This window comes from Lepisosteus oculatus, chromosome 11 (genome assembly GCF_040954835.1).
Source record: "Lepisosteus oculatus isolate fLepOcu1 chromosome 11, fLepOcu1.hap2, whole genome shotgun sequence".
In the NCBI taxonomy this organism is placed as follows: Eukaryota; Metazoa; Chordata; class Actinopteri; order Semionotiformes; family Lepisosteidae; genus Lepisosteus; species Lepisosteus oculatus.
Genome location: NC_090706.1, coordinates 40,338,556 through 40,355,847, shown reverse-complemented (window position 1 = coordinate 40,355,847; position 17,292 = coordinate 40,338,556). Strand labels below are relative to the sequence as shown.

Below are 17,292 nucleotides of genomic sequence, written 5' to 3'. Positions count from 1 at the left end.
ATAAAATTAATTGCCATAAAACCAAATATCCTAGCTCATCTGAAAAAAATTAAATTCGTGCTTTACAGCCTTCTTTCAAGTTTAAGAAAACCAGACAAGAAATCTTGAAACCAGGCAGCAGACATCTGTAACTCCTACTGCCTTTTATCCAGCTTAGATGACTTAATTCCACTTGAATAACATTCCTAAAGTAAAAAATAGTGTAGTTTTTATGAGAATCAAAGAAAGATTTTTTGGCTTCAGTATAGGGCTCATATCTAGTATGCATTATTTTTCCTGGTTAATCAATCATATGATTTCATGGTATCCAGATGTTCAACAACTTGTATTGTATTCCTGCACTTAGAAACTGATACAGCTCTCACTGAGAGCACTACCAGCTCAGAAGAGCCCAGCAGGACCCATTGGTCTCTGTTATGCAACAAGCACAGCCTTGAACCAGCGCCAGCTCCAGCTGGACCCCAAGACTTACCTGCTACTCCGAAACACAGCCTCACCTGGCTGAGCCAGTGAGGACTCTCCTGCTTAAGTGCTTCTGGGGATTTTGTTCAATGAGTGTGCTGTTTTGCCACCTACTGTACCTTCCAGTCTGCAATTGTGGGAGAGGAAGACACAGAAGAGAAAATGCCTTTGCAGGCCCTTTCATCAGACATCGAACTGTTTTCAAGTTGGTGCAGGAGGTCCAGCTTTCTAGTTCGGCTGTCAAGAGGCAGGATAATCTTAGTGAAGATTGAAAATGGCTCCCATTTGAATGTGACATTTCCAAGTGAGGAGACATGAGGACAACTGTGGTGCTTGATAAGATGTTGTGATATTCAATACTTAATTTTTAGTTAATCATAATGTCAGGAAAATGAAAGAATGTGGATGTCTGCTAGTTCACTGGGCTCAGTCTTTGTCCTTTTTTTTTCACAAGAGAACGGCGGTGAAGTTCGTTCACATCAGGCACATAATGGCCTTCAGCCTCAGATATTGGAAAAGGGACGAACAGGGTAATTGCCTTACTGCCGAAGGGCTTCGATTGACAGACAAAGCTGGAAACTTAATTAGATGACAACTGAAACTCAGAAGAGGGCCGCAAAAATACAATGAGAATGAATAAATTAGAGGAAACCAGAGAGACCTGCCTCTCATACACAGAGAAGTGTGGTGCTAAATGCAGGACTTTGCTAGAGACGTCCAAGGCATTTATTCCCTCACAAATTAAGTGAAATGTCATGAATTAAATTAAAAATGTAAATTATGATAACTTAGAATTCATCTGGAAAAAACAATGCACTGCTCAATGTCTTTAATGAAGTAATTGAAAGTTTATTGGCTGGGACAGACAATATGTCTAAATAAGTGCTGGGACAAGCTAATTGCTCATTTTAACACGCATCCATTCACAATTGTAGCCCAAGATGTACAATGAATAATACAGTTACTTGATGAATTTATTTTTTATTTTTGCATAGTATTTACACTTAAAGCTTTTTAATTAGCCCCCATTATATCCCATTGACACTCTGCAGCAGAAGCTAATTTAAACTGAATGTCACAGTTAATAATCACAACAGGGTTCAATTTGCTGTCAGGAGAGAAAGAAAAGGCTCAAATGTGCTCCGCTGAATAAGATGCTGGAGTTGGAAATTATTTTGTATGTTTTGTGCTTTTACACAAATGGTATTGGTAGTTTTGTTCTGCTTTACAGTATTTAGCTTACAAAAATGTAATTGCAGATTTAGGAAGACAAACGTGAGATTTGCAGGAATACTCACACATACAGTTCAGCAGCTGTTTTGATTTTAATTAATTGACAGGGAGGTCAGGTCTGGAGTGTACCTGTAACTTTAAAGGTGATTAGAAGTAGCTCCCTTCAGAAGATGGGCAGCAGTTTGTGTTCCCACTTTGCTGTTGCTTTTCAGGTTTGGGCAGCAGTACAGTACTGTATGTCATCTACAATTCAGATGCATGGGCTCTCCCCTAGAACCTCCTAGTGTGATTAGGGTCATTTGTATCAATATGCCTTTTCAGGTGCTTTTGATTCATTGGAGAACGTTGAATGAAGTCCGTTGGTCTAACTTACAATAAGAGTGTGCTCCCTGGATTTGAACCCATGACTCACTATCCCAGAGTCCTAACCACTACTCCCCTTCCTTGCCTTAATTTACTGTACATGCAGATCTTATACAATGGCACAGGGCCCTTCTTAATGCATAGTTTCAAAGGGCACAGAGTGGATTTCAGCAAAACCCTGAATTGCTATTGTAATCATTTCTTCACAGTGTGCAATGGTCTTTGCAATGTCCCTTTTAAAGTGGAGTAGAAACAAAAGATTTGTTTTATTCTGCCGGTTATACTTCAGAACTTCACTTTACTGTGTGGTATAAATGAAGTGTTCCCTGGACAATCTCTGTTGCGAACTTTTGATAATAAGCCCGACTCAAGGCAAGCATATTCTTTAGAGCAGCCAGTATTGTACAGGAAAATGTACTTTGAAAGAAATTGCAAATTACATTGTAGGACTGCTGCAACTTTCGTCTGTTATAGAAGACATGAAAGAAAAAGATGAAAGAAGAGTATAATGGTTTAGAAATAGACGTCCACTTACATTTTTTCTTTTTCCCTTTAACTCAACAGTGCTGAGAAATCTACAGCATTGCAACTTTTATTATTATTTTACAATAACATTTGCTTTAACCTGCTTATATAGAGCCATTTCTTTTTGACAGAGCATGAAAAAGTTTAACAGTTCAAGCGGCGAATTTTTTAATGTTTGTCCACATAAGCTATGAAAAAGAAAAAAAGCATTCTCATCAAAACGTTCCACTTACAGTACTTGGATTTGTTTTCATTGTTATGTAATGTTTTCTTTGGATAAAAGTAATAATCAGTCACATTTATACGGGGCTTTTACTTCCCCAAAGATCACTTGTATGTCATGTATGTTTTGTTTCATGCATGACAGCAGCATTTCCACCGTGTAGTCTGATCTTGGCAGATCTCAGAAGCTCAGCAGGGCTGGGTATGGTCAGTACTGCCCTGGGAGATCTTGCAATCAGGAGTCTCCAAGCATCACCCTGGGCACTCGCCTGTCTGCTGTACTTTGGGAGTAAGTGGTAGCTCCAGTGGATCAAAAACTAACACTGGTCGCGTGAGCCCAGCCAGTGGCACTATTCTCTTTTGATCAGAACCCACTTCATCGTTGGGGCTGAGTATCTTCCTGGGTGACTCACAGCCTCGGTTATCTTCAAGCAACCCCAAACCACGGCAGATCAGGTAACAAAATGAAAAACCACTTGAGTAAATTCCCTGGTTAAATAAAGGGGAGATTTTAAGGAGGTCAGATTGTACAGGCCCGGACAGGAATTTAGCCTGGACACCAGAATTAGCGCCCCTACTCTAAAGAACACTGCCATGGACTTTTTAATGACCGAGTCTTCAGGGCTTCATTTTAAAGTCTCATCCGAAAGGAAGGCCCCTCCTGCAGCACAGCTCCTCAGTTACCATACTGGGTCAATGGTGTGGAAATTCTGGTCCAGATCCACCACTGTGTCAATATTGACACAGTCTGGATGGAAATTGGTTTCTCTCAGGACAAAACTGTGTGGGAGTAGTCAATGATTATTTACAAGGGAAGAAAAGTTGAGCATTTGAGAAAAGTTGTGAAGAAATTCAGGCAAAAAGGAATATCTTTACCATGACAACACAGGTAATTTCCATATCCAAGCCACACTGGGGCAGAGCTTATCCGTAGCGTTTCCATGGAGATAAGCAGATGGGAAAACACCCCCCTCACCCCCTGAACAGGACACTGCTCCTGACAGGAATGCTGGTCCCTGACTTATACAGCGGAGCAGATGGGAGCAACTGGGATAAAGTACAATACCTCACTGAAGATACAGCAGCAGACTGCAGCAGGGACTCTAACCCACAACACAATGAGGGCAGTGATCTACTGTACCTAATATACTACTCAGCCCCTTAGTGTTAGTAATATTTATTTATTTTATTTTTATATTTCACTCTTTCATTAGAATAGTCTCTGCTAATTTCAAGAAAAGTATTAGTTCAATGAATGACATTCTGCATTTGCAAAAAAGGTTTTGGCAGTCTGGGCACTCCCTAGAACTGACGTTACAAGAATGTTTTCCATTAAGACAAAACACTCACTGAAAGGCAATATGGTATTCGATTCACACTCCTGAAGATCAGTGAGATTATATCTTCTCTCCTCTTTCCACTGGATGTAGACGATGCTGCAGAAGTGGCTAAATATAACAGGGAAGGCTGTAGAAGCCTTTAACAAATTATAGAGAGCTGAGAGATAAACCTGTCTTGGCTCTTCTGTGATATATAGGGCGACACAAGGGAAACATATGTTTTTAGAGTATCACGGGGGGGAAAAGAATCACGTCCATCTTATTAACCTTTTTGATTATGTGTTTCCATAATTTAAAGGTCAAGATTAAGCCTTTTTTTCCTTTTTAATTAAGAGCCTTTATAACTCCCCCGGCTTAGGTCTAATCAGATCCAAACACCAGTGAATGAATCTCCCAGGAAGGCCAAAACCCCTTGTTGGAAGAGAGGACAGGGGCATGCCGTCCTGCTCCTGTCTTTATACTGTATATCACCTGGCAGAAGTGCACAGATGGAGTAACACCAGACAGGCATGATCACTTCTATCTGAATGTATACATTTATGATTTGTTCAACAGTGCATATCCCACCGGAAGGCAAGCTCTGTAGCTGAATGAATGTGAAGAAGTCATTTTCGCTACAAAGATTGGGACTTATGAAATGATTTCATTCCACAGACAGCACAGGATGATAGATATTCTAATTATGTGACCTTAAACATTAGAAAGTGATGTCACATGGTACAAAATGTTTTTCTTCATCTTCTGTTTTATATTGAGTTTACAGTATGTGAGTTTATGCCCCAGATTTTTCTTAAAATGCAGATGTCAGGTCTAGTCTTTCCATGCAGGGGTGGTGCTGTTTCATGTTCCTTTAAGCATGCTCTGCACAACAAATATAATTTTCCTGCTAGCGGAATCATTTGTCTAGTACAACAATGTTATTTAGAATTTATTGCACCACTTAGGCTCCATGTATCAAACACAGGATATTCCCACATAACCTCAAAACAGCTTTTTAATCCAATGAGACAAGCAGACAGAATGGATTGTTTGTGGTTCCTTATCTTTCTCTACATGTGGACCCAGAGTGCATTATTAAAAATATTTAAATAGGAAACACATGCTTATTGATCCCAATACTAGGAATTTCTACCAAACACTGCTGGACCTCTGAGTGCAGCTTCTGTTCTGTAAGGGTCTGGGATTAGTGTAGCTCATTCCAATGCTGTTATTCTAGCAGTGCCATCTCCAGTGCCAGTGAAGGGGGGATGGCTTGTGGGACAGATATTCCACCCATTTCCAATGGGACTGAAACCTGGGGATTTGGGGATCGGAGGGGGGAAGGGATTAATGGAAGTCTTCCTCTTTCACTTCACTTAACATGCCTGTCACTGAGAGAGCCAATTGATTTGGTGAAGGGGTTCGCAAACCGAGATAGAATTCAGCCAGGTTCTTTCATCAAAGAATATGTTCAACAGGCAGCTGTTGTGTTTAATAAGTTCTTCCTTCAGGAAACTTCAGCAGGCTCTACGATCTGCGTTTAGCTTTCGATTGCAATTTTATTCTGTTTGATGACTGAGCACGTCAATTCAAATCTTGCCAGCTTTAAAAATCTAATTTCCTTCCAGCAAAGCCACACAAAAGCAATTGTTTTTCTTTCTTTTAATGAACTGTCTACTCTGAAGCCCTGACCTGAGCTACTTTGTGCGTACACTCTGCAAGCCCCTGGGGTGAAGATGTCTGCTGTTAAGTTGTAATCGATACTGATGCACAAAGAGTGGGGAAGTTGCCCTGCGTGCATTTGTACACATGAGGCACGTTTAGGAGCACAGCAGGAGAGAAACAGGTCTGTGGCTGCAAAGAGAAACAAGGACAGTTCCATCCACCTGTGATAATAATGGGAAACTCACGGCCACTCTCACTCAAAAATGAGGAATTAAAAATAGGCTTGTGCTGAGACACTTTTGGGATCACATTTAAATGAGAAGGAATCTCAGCAGCTCCTCATTCCTACCAGATTTCAGCCTTGTTGATCTATAAGTAGCAGGGTGATCATGATTTGTTTTACACCTCTGGGTTAAGCACATATACAGTCTTTGTCCCACAATTGAAAAGGTTTTGGAATTATTTATTTTTACTATTTTTTTTCCGTCTATTGCTGCATGCCATCCAACCAGATCACTTTGACAAGACAGCTTGGGCAGGCAGGGAGAAATCATTTTTAAAGAATCTGCAGATAATGGCTGTTACAGGAGCATAGTACTGTGATTTAAACAGTCTCCCTCAAATACGGGATCACTTGATACAGCCTTTACAGGTGAGATCTTGTTCATATGCTCTCTGTGCCCGGAAACCTCATTTCCTGACTGTCTAGGGAAAGTGGCTTAAGAACCATATAGGCATTGCTAAGCTGCATAATTATTGACTAATCAGCCTTGCCTTTTGTGTGCATTAGGTTGGGGAGAAAGACTAGCTTCCTGAAGCAGCGTGAAATCGCCCCCCTCAAACAAGCTGATACCCAGACAGGGTAGAGATGTTCACATCTTGAGTACAGTTACCATGCGCGATGTTATGACTCCCCTAGCATAACCACTAGGGCAGTGGCACAAGCAGTTTGCTGATTGGCATTTTATTCTGTTTAGATATCCCCCATCTCTGAACAAAGCCATTAAGTGAATCTTCAAGACGCTCCACAATGCTTGTGATATACCCAGCCGTACGCTTCATAAATCTCTGATTGATCAGCAGGAATCAGAGGGTCAGAGAGAGGACTACATAATGGAAACACATTGATAAAATCATTTCTGAAGGGCATTAAGTGGAACTTAAAGTAAAACTAAAATGGCTTTATGGATTTTTCACTCGATCTGTTTATGAACATTTATTGCTTATACATTGCAGAATGTGGCAGGGATGCACCCCCTGTTTTCACAGACGAAAAGATGAAAAACAAATAAATACTAATTATTTTCAATGCATAGACGACATGTCAATAAATATGAGATGCTGATGGCGGCCGTATTGATTAAGTACTCCACATGTACAGTAAGTTCATTAGGGTGTGTATGCTGCCATATGAGATGCTACAGATACAGTAGAGGCATAGTTACTGTATAGGAACAAGTAATAGGTTTATTCCATGCTGAAAAAAAGAAGAAAGAGAACACAACGTTTCGGCCGTGGAGCCTTCTTCAGGTGTGAGAGAGACAGGGCTAAAGAGACAGGCCCTGTCTCTCTCACACCTGAAGAAGGCTCCATGGCCGAAACGTTGTGTTCTCTTTCTTCTTTTTTTCAGCATGGAATAAACCTATTACTTGTTCCTTTGCAGCCTACGCATGCTGACGCAGCTACCCACCATAGTTACTGTATACTACCTCCAAGTGATGAAGCAGCAACAGTATTACTGAAAGGTTTAATCCTCTGTTCAAATGTAAATTGCTTTCATGTGTAATGGACAGTCATTAGCCCTGATGCACAGAAAGACTGTTTTAGCATAGTTTCTATAGGGGAGAAAGTCCTGCTTTTAGTTTTTTCTGCTTCAGTCTGTACTTTTGGGGTTTTATTTCCCCAGCTGATCTGGACATCTTAATGACTTCAAAATGGACCAAAGTCACCAGCCATCATTCTGCCATTATGCCATCATTCCATCATCTTTAGGTATACGATCTGAGCCATTACAGCCCACCCGGCCCTGTTCGGACCTTGCAATTCAAGGGGCAAGACAGACGTTCTTCTCTTTTCAAATGCGTCCTTCCTGCCATTCCCCGTGTCCATTCAGAGACACACCAGCAGTGCAGCTCCAGGACCCTGGCTGTGAGCAGTGAATTAATATACACGAGTGGGCACGGGTCTTACCACAGCAGTACAGCTCGATCACTGCATGCACACAGACTGGATATTTCCTAAATGCTCTTCTTTAAGACATACAGTACTTAAGACCTAAAGTATGATCCAGACACACTTTTACTTTTTATTTATTTCTGTTACGCACCAGGGAGGGCGAGGGGATTTTTGTCCCAGGTCTGCATCTTTCCCAGCTTGTCGTCATCTGTCCCAAGATGATCTCCCTTTTGAGCTGCCAGCTTGTGTGCTTTCCTTGGACCCTATGTACCCTGTGTGGGTAGGACCCTCGAGAGCTCTGCCCTAGTACTTGCCCCAGGGGTAAATCTGTTTCCATAACAGACCTTATCTTTTCCCTGATGACATGTGGGGCAGTGTGATCTCACCGTGCCTGATGAAAGTCCTATCTCATGGGGTACACTGTGACAGACCGTTTTCTCACTGTAAATAAACGCACCGTGTTATGTTGTTACTGTATATTTACAGCCAACGTTTATCTATCCCTTTCCTTTAAAAAAGCTAAATCCACACCTACAGTGCATCTCCCTCAGCACACATATTTACCTGCAGCTGCACTAAGTGTGTGGCGTTGTACCTTCATTGCCATGGCAATGGAGGAGAAGCTGCTGTCCTGGAATATCACTGGCCGTTCGTCTTGTGCCGTGCAGGGGGGAAATGTGTGTGCGGTGCTGTGGGATGGAGTCAGTTATCCCTCCAGACCTCAGATGCTCCGAAACCTGGCAGCAGGGCAGAGTGACAGACCCGGGAGAGAGTCCCTGCGGTGCTCTTCAAAGCCGTCCCACCCCCACACACAGCTGCAGACAGAGCCATTTCTGGCTCTCGCTGCTGCACCAGGCAGGCTGCCTGCCACACCTGCCCTGCCAGCTTCAAAGCACGGGCTGAGGGCTTCACGGCTGACAACATCTTCAACGAAGCTCATTTTATTATTTCTGAAAATTACAACTTAATTATATATATTTCTTCCCTTTTTATTTTTATTCAGTTACTTCCCATCTCTGGAACTCCAGAGTGTTGCTCAATGCTCAACGTGTACATCGTGTACTGTAGTAAACAGGGATTTCCATCTATTTCTCTTTTTATGAAGTCACTTCCTGTCCGTGGAACATAACAATGTACGGTGTGCACCACCAACATAAAATTCAACTGCCCCCTTGTGGCAGTGAGTGACAATGCGCTGAATCAATCAAATTGAATACACTTCATGTTGATATAGTTTATTTTAATAAAAATTAATATTTTTCTGAAAGAGCTTAGAGCTTCTATTGTATTTAGAAAAGGAAAGGCTAGATTGTTCTTTGTAAATATCACCTGTTCCCTTTCATCTTTTGTGTTTCAGGCGTACAGACAATGCAGGCAATAAAACACTGGGCTTGGTTGTTAAAACCTGTTAATTGTTCAACACAACTGAGCAGTTAGCAATTAACAATATGCTTTCCTCCTGCTAAAAGTTAATAGCATCTCTCCCTGCTGAGTCAGGACTCAGTATTGTATTTCAAAATGCAAATACAAGCTTCAATATTGGTTTCTCATTTTACTAATTTGTATCCAAACCCTACCATCATTAAGTGATGACATGATGTTGCAATAAATAATTTAATTTACTAAAACATGTTCGTAAAGCTGAACTAAACTAAAGGTATTTTCTTGCAAATAGACTCATACCACAAAGAACAGGTGTCAGGCATTTCATCAGCAAAATAATTAAATTTATTTGGTAAGTGCTTTGGAAAGCAATTTTGTAACAGCAAAAAAATAGATAAAAAGGAACTCTTTTTCTGGGTTTTCCTCGGAATAATGAACAGGAGTACATTATTTATATTATTGATCGATCCCTGTGAATGATGGGTTTTGTTCTTTTATCTATGATTTTGGTTCATGAACAGTTGAGCATTTTGAGATGTCTGTAAAAGGCCGTCACTGACTTACTGCTTTAGGGACTGAAGTGTGTGGGATAACTCCGACCTGGAGAACTCTGGAGTCCGAGAGGGCTGCTTCAGGTGTCGAAGGACAGTCTGCAAGTTCCATCCAGTCTGGGCTGTGAAATCACAGACTGAAAATTACATCAATGTTTCATGGAATTACTTACTGACTGTAAGAATGTAAGAATGTGGTGGACTGGGACCAGTGAGCATTTTCAACTCCTCGGACGAGGTTTGTGTCTCAGACTTTGACTTTGTGTCCCAGAATCCAGTTGACTGACAGCCATAATTTGCTTGTGATTTCAGGTGCTGAAGGCGCCGTATTCAGTAACTCCGTAGAAACCCCTCAAGTCAGAGCAGACCCCTTTAAGGAGCTCAGGTAAGCATTCAGGAGTACTTGGTCTTTTCAGCTTTGCACTCAACAACTTAAACACTAGCACTGCAAATCACAGAATCAATTCAACCCTTTGCAGCAAATCCCCAAATCTTTTCCAGATTCCCCAGAAGGTACCCAGTAATAGTACTTGACGAAACAGTGAAATATTTAAGCTGTTGAAATGAACATGAAATGTGTTCAGTAGTTATGGCTTTAACATGTTATGGATATAGTTCCTTAGGTGCTTTTTATCATCCTTCTGGAGTGGTGCTCCATGTTTCCTTCTGGAGGACGCTGTGGGTTCAAAGGGTCATATTAATAGTTCAGATCTCAGTACACACTACAATTTTCCCTTGGAAACTGCCATTCAGTGGTGCAAGGAGTGCATCCCTTGCTATATGTGATGTGCTGTTATATTTCTGGGGAATATAAAGCACTATATAAAAGCAATTTGTTATTATGGAATAAAAACTTTGAATGATCTTTGACATACCCAAACTTTTATAATCCCAAAATCTGTATCTGAATTTGAAAAATGGTATGGTATCTATTGGATTGAACCCTTATTTTCATATAGGACTGTGGAGTTCTGGATATTGACATGAAGCACAGCTGCTCAACAAACTTTTACCAAAGGGTTTCTTTAAAATGCTACATGTCTTTATACTGGACAGGAAAGTTTAGTTTGGTTTACAGACTTTTAAATCAAATGCTGATTCCAGCTCCTGACACAGATGATTGTGTTTCATTAGAAACAATGCTCAAACAGCTGCAAAATGATTAAAAAACAGCTTTAAAAGCATTTTTTTTGGATGCATGAGCTTTTGAGATACAATGCCTGTAATAGGTTTGGCATGTTTCTTGGAGAATAACAAACTGTTTTTTCTGACTTTTTGCACACATCTTTGCAGCTAACCTGCAGCAAAGTTCTGAGGTTCCCAGGTTTCATGTTGCAGGTAGAAATGCTTTGAGGTGCATGAAGGAGGTAGTGATAACTGTGTTATTCCTCTTAGGTAATTTGCAGGGAATCCCAGGACACATGAGTTCATGATATTGTACATCTGAAATGATAACAGAAATAAAAAGTATTTTATTAGCTGAAAGGATAAGACAGAGGCCAGTCCAGCACGATCCTGGTGCTACCAAATATATGAAGGACTTTTTGCACTGAAGCTTTTGCACCCCAACCCCAAACCAGTGTTCAAGCAAGATCGCCTTCAGCTGAGGTTGTGATGGGTTTTTTAAATGCACATTCTGCTGTTTATCGAGCAGCAATGTGGGGATTATTCTGCTTTGGCAACATGCCGGAGGTCTGTCTCCTGCTCCTCAAGGTGAACACACATTTCTGGCCGCTGAGAGAGCCTATTCTATTTACTGGGTACTCCTCATATCTTAGAGTAGCTTCTCGACTTTCTTTGGGGATGTGATGGCATCTCTTGATCAAAACATTTTGCAGAATCCTTCTTTCCCATAGTTCTCCTCAGGCATTATCCTTGCATAATATTCAAGATCAGAAAGAACATTTCTGTTTATTTTAAGGAGTAACTACAAGCATGTTTTAATTCTGGGAGTAAAAGAAGTACAATAGCCTGTCTGACAAAATAACAAGATTATGCACAGTGTGGCATAGACTAAAGCAACATTGAAAACATTCCCTGCTAATTGTCCCTGATTTAAATCTGGGACATGTTAGTCAACCATGTTGCTGAAGCCAATACCTTGAAATCTTTCAAGGAACAACCGGATGACATCTTGGGATCAGAGACCCTTAATCCAAAACTGAGAGTCGTGCAGCTGCTGAGTTGAGATCACTGCCATGGCAGTGGAGTCATGTAAGAAAGCAAAGAAATTAGTACACTTCTTTGCAAGAGAAATGTTTGGGACATTCGAATTGTACTGCAGGTTTGGAAGCTTGCAAATCTTCTCCTTCAAAATATGTATTTTGAAACACAGACAACCGCAAGCTGAAGTTAAATCTTCTTCATGTGATTCCAGGCTAATAAGATTGATGCCTGTTTTCTTGGCATCAGCTTCCCTGTACAGGCTCTCCCTTTGCTGATCGATGCCCAGATGCTCATCAAAATCTAATTAAAGTGGATTCTCATTAACTAAAACAAACATGTGAAGTACAATGCCAATACCAGAGAGAAAGGGTGCTGGCAACGAGATTATACTTACATGGTAGGCAATGCAAACTGAGGTTGAAATAATGAACAGTAAATACTGTGAATGGATTGGCTACCATACTGAATTTTCCACTTCTATCGAAAGACCAGAGACTGCAAAACTGTGTCTTACAGACTCCCGTGACGACACATGAAAAATAAGTGATGGGTCCACAACATAGACAACATAGATGAGGAACGCTAAGTGATTCTTTTCAAAACACGGGAAGAAATAGAAATCTGCCAGGAGAGGGTATCAATGAATTAATGGAACAACATTTTAATAAAAACTATTGTGCCATTTAAGGTGACAAAGCTTTCCTGTGTCCTTAATCCCCTTGTGCTCACACTATTGCTTTTACAATTTGATCCAGTATTAAAAAAGAAGCAATAACAAGAATGCATGCACCTATCAATGAGCAAGTGCTACTTTGTGAATTTCTTGCACATCCTCGAGATAAGAGCAGCAGAGCTTTGCAGTATTCAATCAGAAGTGACTCGTTGGTGTGTTTTCTTGTTCTGCTCCTTGCTGGGGTCAGTAGGTGCTCTATGGAGCTCAGGTTCTGTATATTACCAGTGTAATGGTAAACATAAGAATTCTTCATTTCTTCAGCCAGATCCCTTTCATCTACTTTGGACAGAGATTCCTGGTGTATTTAGCAAGAAAGGCGCTTTTTGTATATCCCTGGAGAAAACATACTGAATAGTAAGAATATTAATGATAAAAACAACTGATATTTGTCCCCTGCGTCTGATTTTTAGGGCATCAAGAGATGCATATCTTTTGAACTGCACAGCGGTCCCTTGGGAAGCACAAGGCATTCATTTTTAATGAAGGAGCCTGCAGTTCCTCTGGTTGTAGGAATGAGCAGTGATCTTGCAGCCAAAATGGTGGTGGAGAGGGAGAAATGATCTGCAAGATTCGATTTACTCTAGTTACCAGGGACAGGAATTTCAATTCAGTCGTTGTGCACATCCGTGGACAAAGGATTTGCATGTGTTGAACATGTGTTTCTCAGATGTGCACTACTTTTCAAATTTCCTAATAAAACCTTCTAAATAAAATTCTTAAACACAAACATAATTTGTTTAATATACGTCAGTTAAGAGTAGACAATAGTAAACCCATACATGAGCAAAATACATACAGCAGAGAGGTACCAGATTGGTTGAAGGTGTTTTCTGACCAGTGATGCATCTCTCCAGTCCCCAGAGGTCCTGCATGTCTTACAGAGCACATTTCAATTTAGCAGAGGTCTTGCCAAAATAACTTGTTTGATGAATTAAGAGAATTAAGATCAGAGGTAAAACGGGCGGCCAGAGTATCTGGTTGATGTGTTCTTCTTTTCACTCCAAACCTCTGCAGTCATCACTCTAACAGAGACGTGGTGTGCATTACAGTGGGGAGCAGACTACGTGTTGCACATACTGTACTATAGGTCCTTAGAAATATCCACACCTCAGAATGCAAAGGTTGCAACATACATTTGTGTGTGTTCTACCAGCACAAGTAGGCAGAGCATGGATGATGTTACCCAGTTAGACGTAAAAGGGTTTGTTTTTTTTCTGAAATTATTTTTGTCACTGTTCACTAATGCAACTTGGGCATACTGTATAGACTGCAGGGTTTATGCAGAATTGGATATGTATTTAAAAATGTTCAGACTGGTTTTTAAATGTGACAGTCTATTGATTAAATAATTTCAGACCAAGGAATCATTATGCAAAGTGTGACAAGCAGTAACTGTCCTTGATTACCTAAACTAGAACTATGCACTCCCAATTAGTGATAAATGGAGCCTCCAAAAACACTGGTAACTGAAGCAAAGGTCGGCTAGTGCTTAGCTGGGATGTAACTTTGGATCACAATAAATCAGAAGAAGCAAACTGCCCACCAAGGGCAAATTGCAAACCCAAGAGGTGATTGTGGCTGGCACATGCCAAAATCAACTGGAATGTGAAAGTAACCTGAGAAGAGGTAATTAAAGTAACAAAGGTGGATCTAGTTAAAAGGTAGTAAGACACTTTCGGCATTTGTCTGAGTCTGAGGTCTGAGGTACAGGCACTAAACCAACAACGGGAAATGTAAGAACAAAAAAGTAGCATGTTATAATGGTGACATGCAAAATTCAAAACAGCTGGAAAAATGTTATATACTACAGAACTTAAGATGCAGTATATAAAACATTACTTATCTGTGTGTATTTACTCTATGTTTGTCTTTTCTGACTTACTGTATAGTTGGAAAGAAAAAGCAGAAAAACTGTAGGACTGGAGCGTGTTGGCTGAAAGCTGCTTTTTACTGTTCTCAGCCCCACTGACAGAGGGGAATGTCTGGATCATTGATTTCTGTTCCTCCAGTCAGATGAGCTCAATGATCACCCGGGCTAACAATTGTTATCAATGAAGTCATACCTCCCTCGCTGGCACTCAAAGAGCAGTGCAAATGAGATACACTGAGCTTAATATCACAAGCAAATTGGTTTTAGATCCCTGCTAGAACATATCTTCTGCGTCCTGAATCTAAACTCAAAACGCACTGCTTAAATCGCTGACATACCCTTTATTGGTTCTTTCATCTTTTCCTCCTGGTTCTGGGGTTCATTTGAAAAGGTGATGGATTGCTACAAAAAGAATAAAAAGGTCTTTGAGAGCGATTAGCTTGCTAAGACATCTAAACTCTGCTTTTACTATTGGACTGTAGGGCAATTCCAGTTCAGTACAGAGTCTTTAATTGTATTGTGAGGATGCTTATAAAAAGTCCCTGCTGCCAGTTCCAGTGAGTTACACATTTTCAAGGAACCACTTTGAATTCAAAATATTTTAAGATGCATATTTCATGGATATAAATATATTAAGAAGACATACATATTTATATTAGTCTTAAACACGTGTCAGAGATCTCAGTCAGTTACTCTTTTCTCATTATCTGTTAATGTACAGATTTTTTTAATACATCCAGAATGGTCTTGTATATACTATAATTTGCTTTCACAAATCATGTAGACATCCACAATGGTAACTTTAAGTGCCCCTTTAGAGAAAGTAATTTTCTTTCTAGGGCGGGGAATGTAACCAAGTGAGATATCATTTGGCTGTCTCCAAGTAGAATAAAAACACTCATACTTGAACTTCAGTGCAGCAGGCTATTTTGTCTACAGTATGTTTAAATATCCCCAGATTCAACAGCAACACAGGGTAAATATGCAATGCTGTACCTAACAGTATGACACATTCCTATACACTAAGTGTACCTGTGAAGCATTAGGCAAATCGAAATATTTTGAAGCATGACATGATAGCCCCTGCATCAAACAACTGTAGCAGCTTGAATTTCTCCAGCAAAACCTTCTAGTTAAACACGGTGAGCACTTTTTTTAAAAACACTTAGGCGCTTAAATCCTCACAGGGATCAAGTGAAGCACCCAAGTGTCTGGAATAAGACTGGCTCTCAGTCTTTTTTGTTTTGCCACCTGTTCTTCGTATACTGTACTGTACAGTGAGAGCACATTTTGTAATACCCATATTGGGCATATTGGGTCTAGGCGACCTCAATACTTCCAAATGCCTGAAACGTCTGTGAATCATAGTCTAACCTTAAACTCTCATCTGTATTAATGCATGCACAAAGCAGCTAAACCTACAAGAAGTAAATTGTAGTCAATAATAATAATAAACTTTATTTTATATAGTGCCTTTAAAGGTGGCTTCTCAAAGCGCTTTACAGGATGACAATTACAATAAATAAGAAGACTACAACAATAATTAAGAAGATTTCACAAGATAGGACAAAATTATAATTACAACAATACAACAATAACAATAGAGGAGACCGTGGAAGGTGGTATTAAGAAGAGCAGAGGGGTGAAGAATGGAACCAGTTAAGTAAAGGCTTTTCTGAAGAAGAAGGTTTTGAGTCTGGATTTGAAGGAGTTTAGAGAAGGTGACTCTCTGATATCCTTGGGCAAAGAGTTCCAGAGCTTGGGGGCATAGCAGGAGAAGGCCCTGTCGCCCATACAATGTAGACGGGCTTGGGGGACAGTAAGGAGGGCAGAATTTGAAGAGCGGAGGTTGCGAGGTGGGGAGTAGGGCGATAAAACCCACAGACATTGTATTGATATTACATACAAGTCCTATTACAAAGCTAATGGGAACAAGCACAAAACCACAAAGCGAACTGAAGGCGGCAGGCTCTAAGTTCTAAGGCTCTTAAGAGCGAGCATTGTAAAAATATTTTAAATCTTTAAACCTTCTGCCCTTGCACAGCCTTCCAAATATCGTTATCACCCACACAGACAGGTGAACAGAGATTTGTATATCTGTTATCTGGATATAACACATCCCAGAATGAAAACCACATTCTCTATTACTTGGTTTCACACCCTCTTGCAATTGGAAAATGTTATTTGCGCTGTGTACTGGGGTGTTACCCAGTGCCATTATTTTATCCTGTGTAATCTGTGGCTATGCTACCTGTGTGCTTGAATTCAGAAGCTGCCTGAAGACATTAAATAAATGTCATTGCTATTGTGGGAATGGAAATAGCCCCAGTGGTATTTGCAATGGGGTCATAGCTCTTGCTCAGCCTGAAAATGGCTACAGATTTTCAAGCCAGTTCCCAATCTGATGTTCAGTTATGGCTCTAAATCGGAGCACGCTCGGTGAGTGTGCAAGGAAGCAGTGTCTTCCCTGCCTCGCATGGACCATCGCAATCACATAAATCCTTATTGCATTCCTTCCACAATCAACACCTGTAACAATTAAGAGAGACATATCTCTTAGCTTTCTGAGATAGGACGCTTTATTTTGTCATTGATTTCTCCTGAATTCATTATGGAGGTAAAATG

At 40.4% G+C, this 17,292-nt stretch overlaps 1 protein-coding gene across 3 annotated transcripts in view; it reads left to right on the top strand.

Moving 5' to 3' along the window:
* sgcd (sarcoglycan, delta (dystrophin-associated glycoprotein)) overlaps positions 1–17,292 on the top strand; it is a 177,271-nt gene that overhangs the window by 144,471 nt on the left and 15,508 nt on the right. For all 3 annotated transcript variants that reach the window (XM_015349954.2, XM_015349955.2, XM_006631944.3), the window contains one exon: positions 10,211–10,283. In XM_015349954.2, the coding sequence (XP_015205440.1) occupies positions 10,211–10,283 (73 nt within the window). The remainder of the gene's footprint in view (positions 1–10,210; positions 10,284–17,292) is intronic.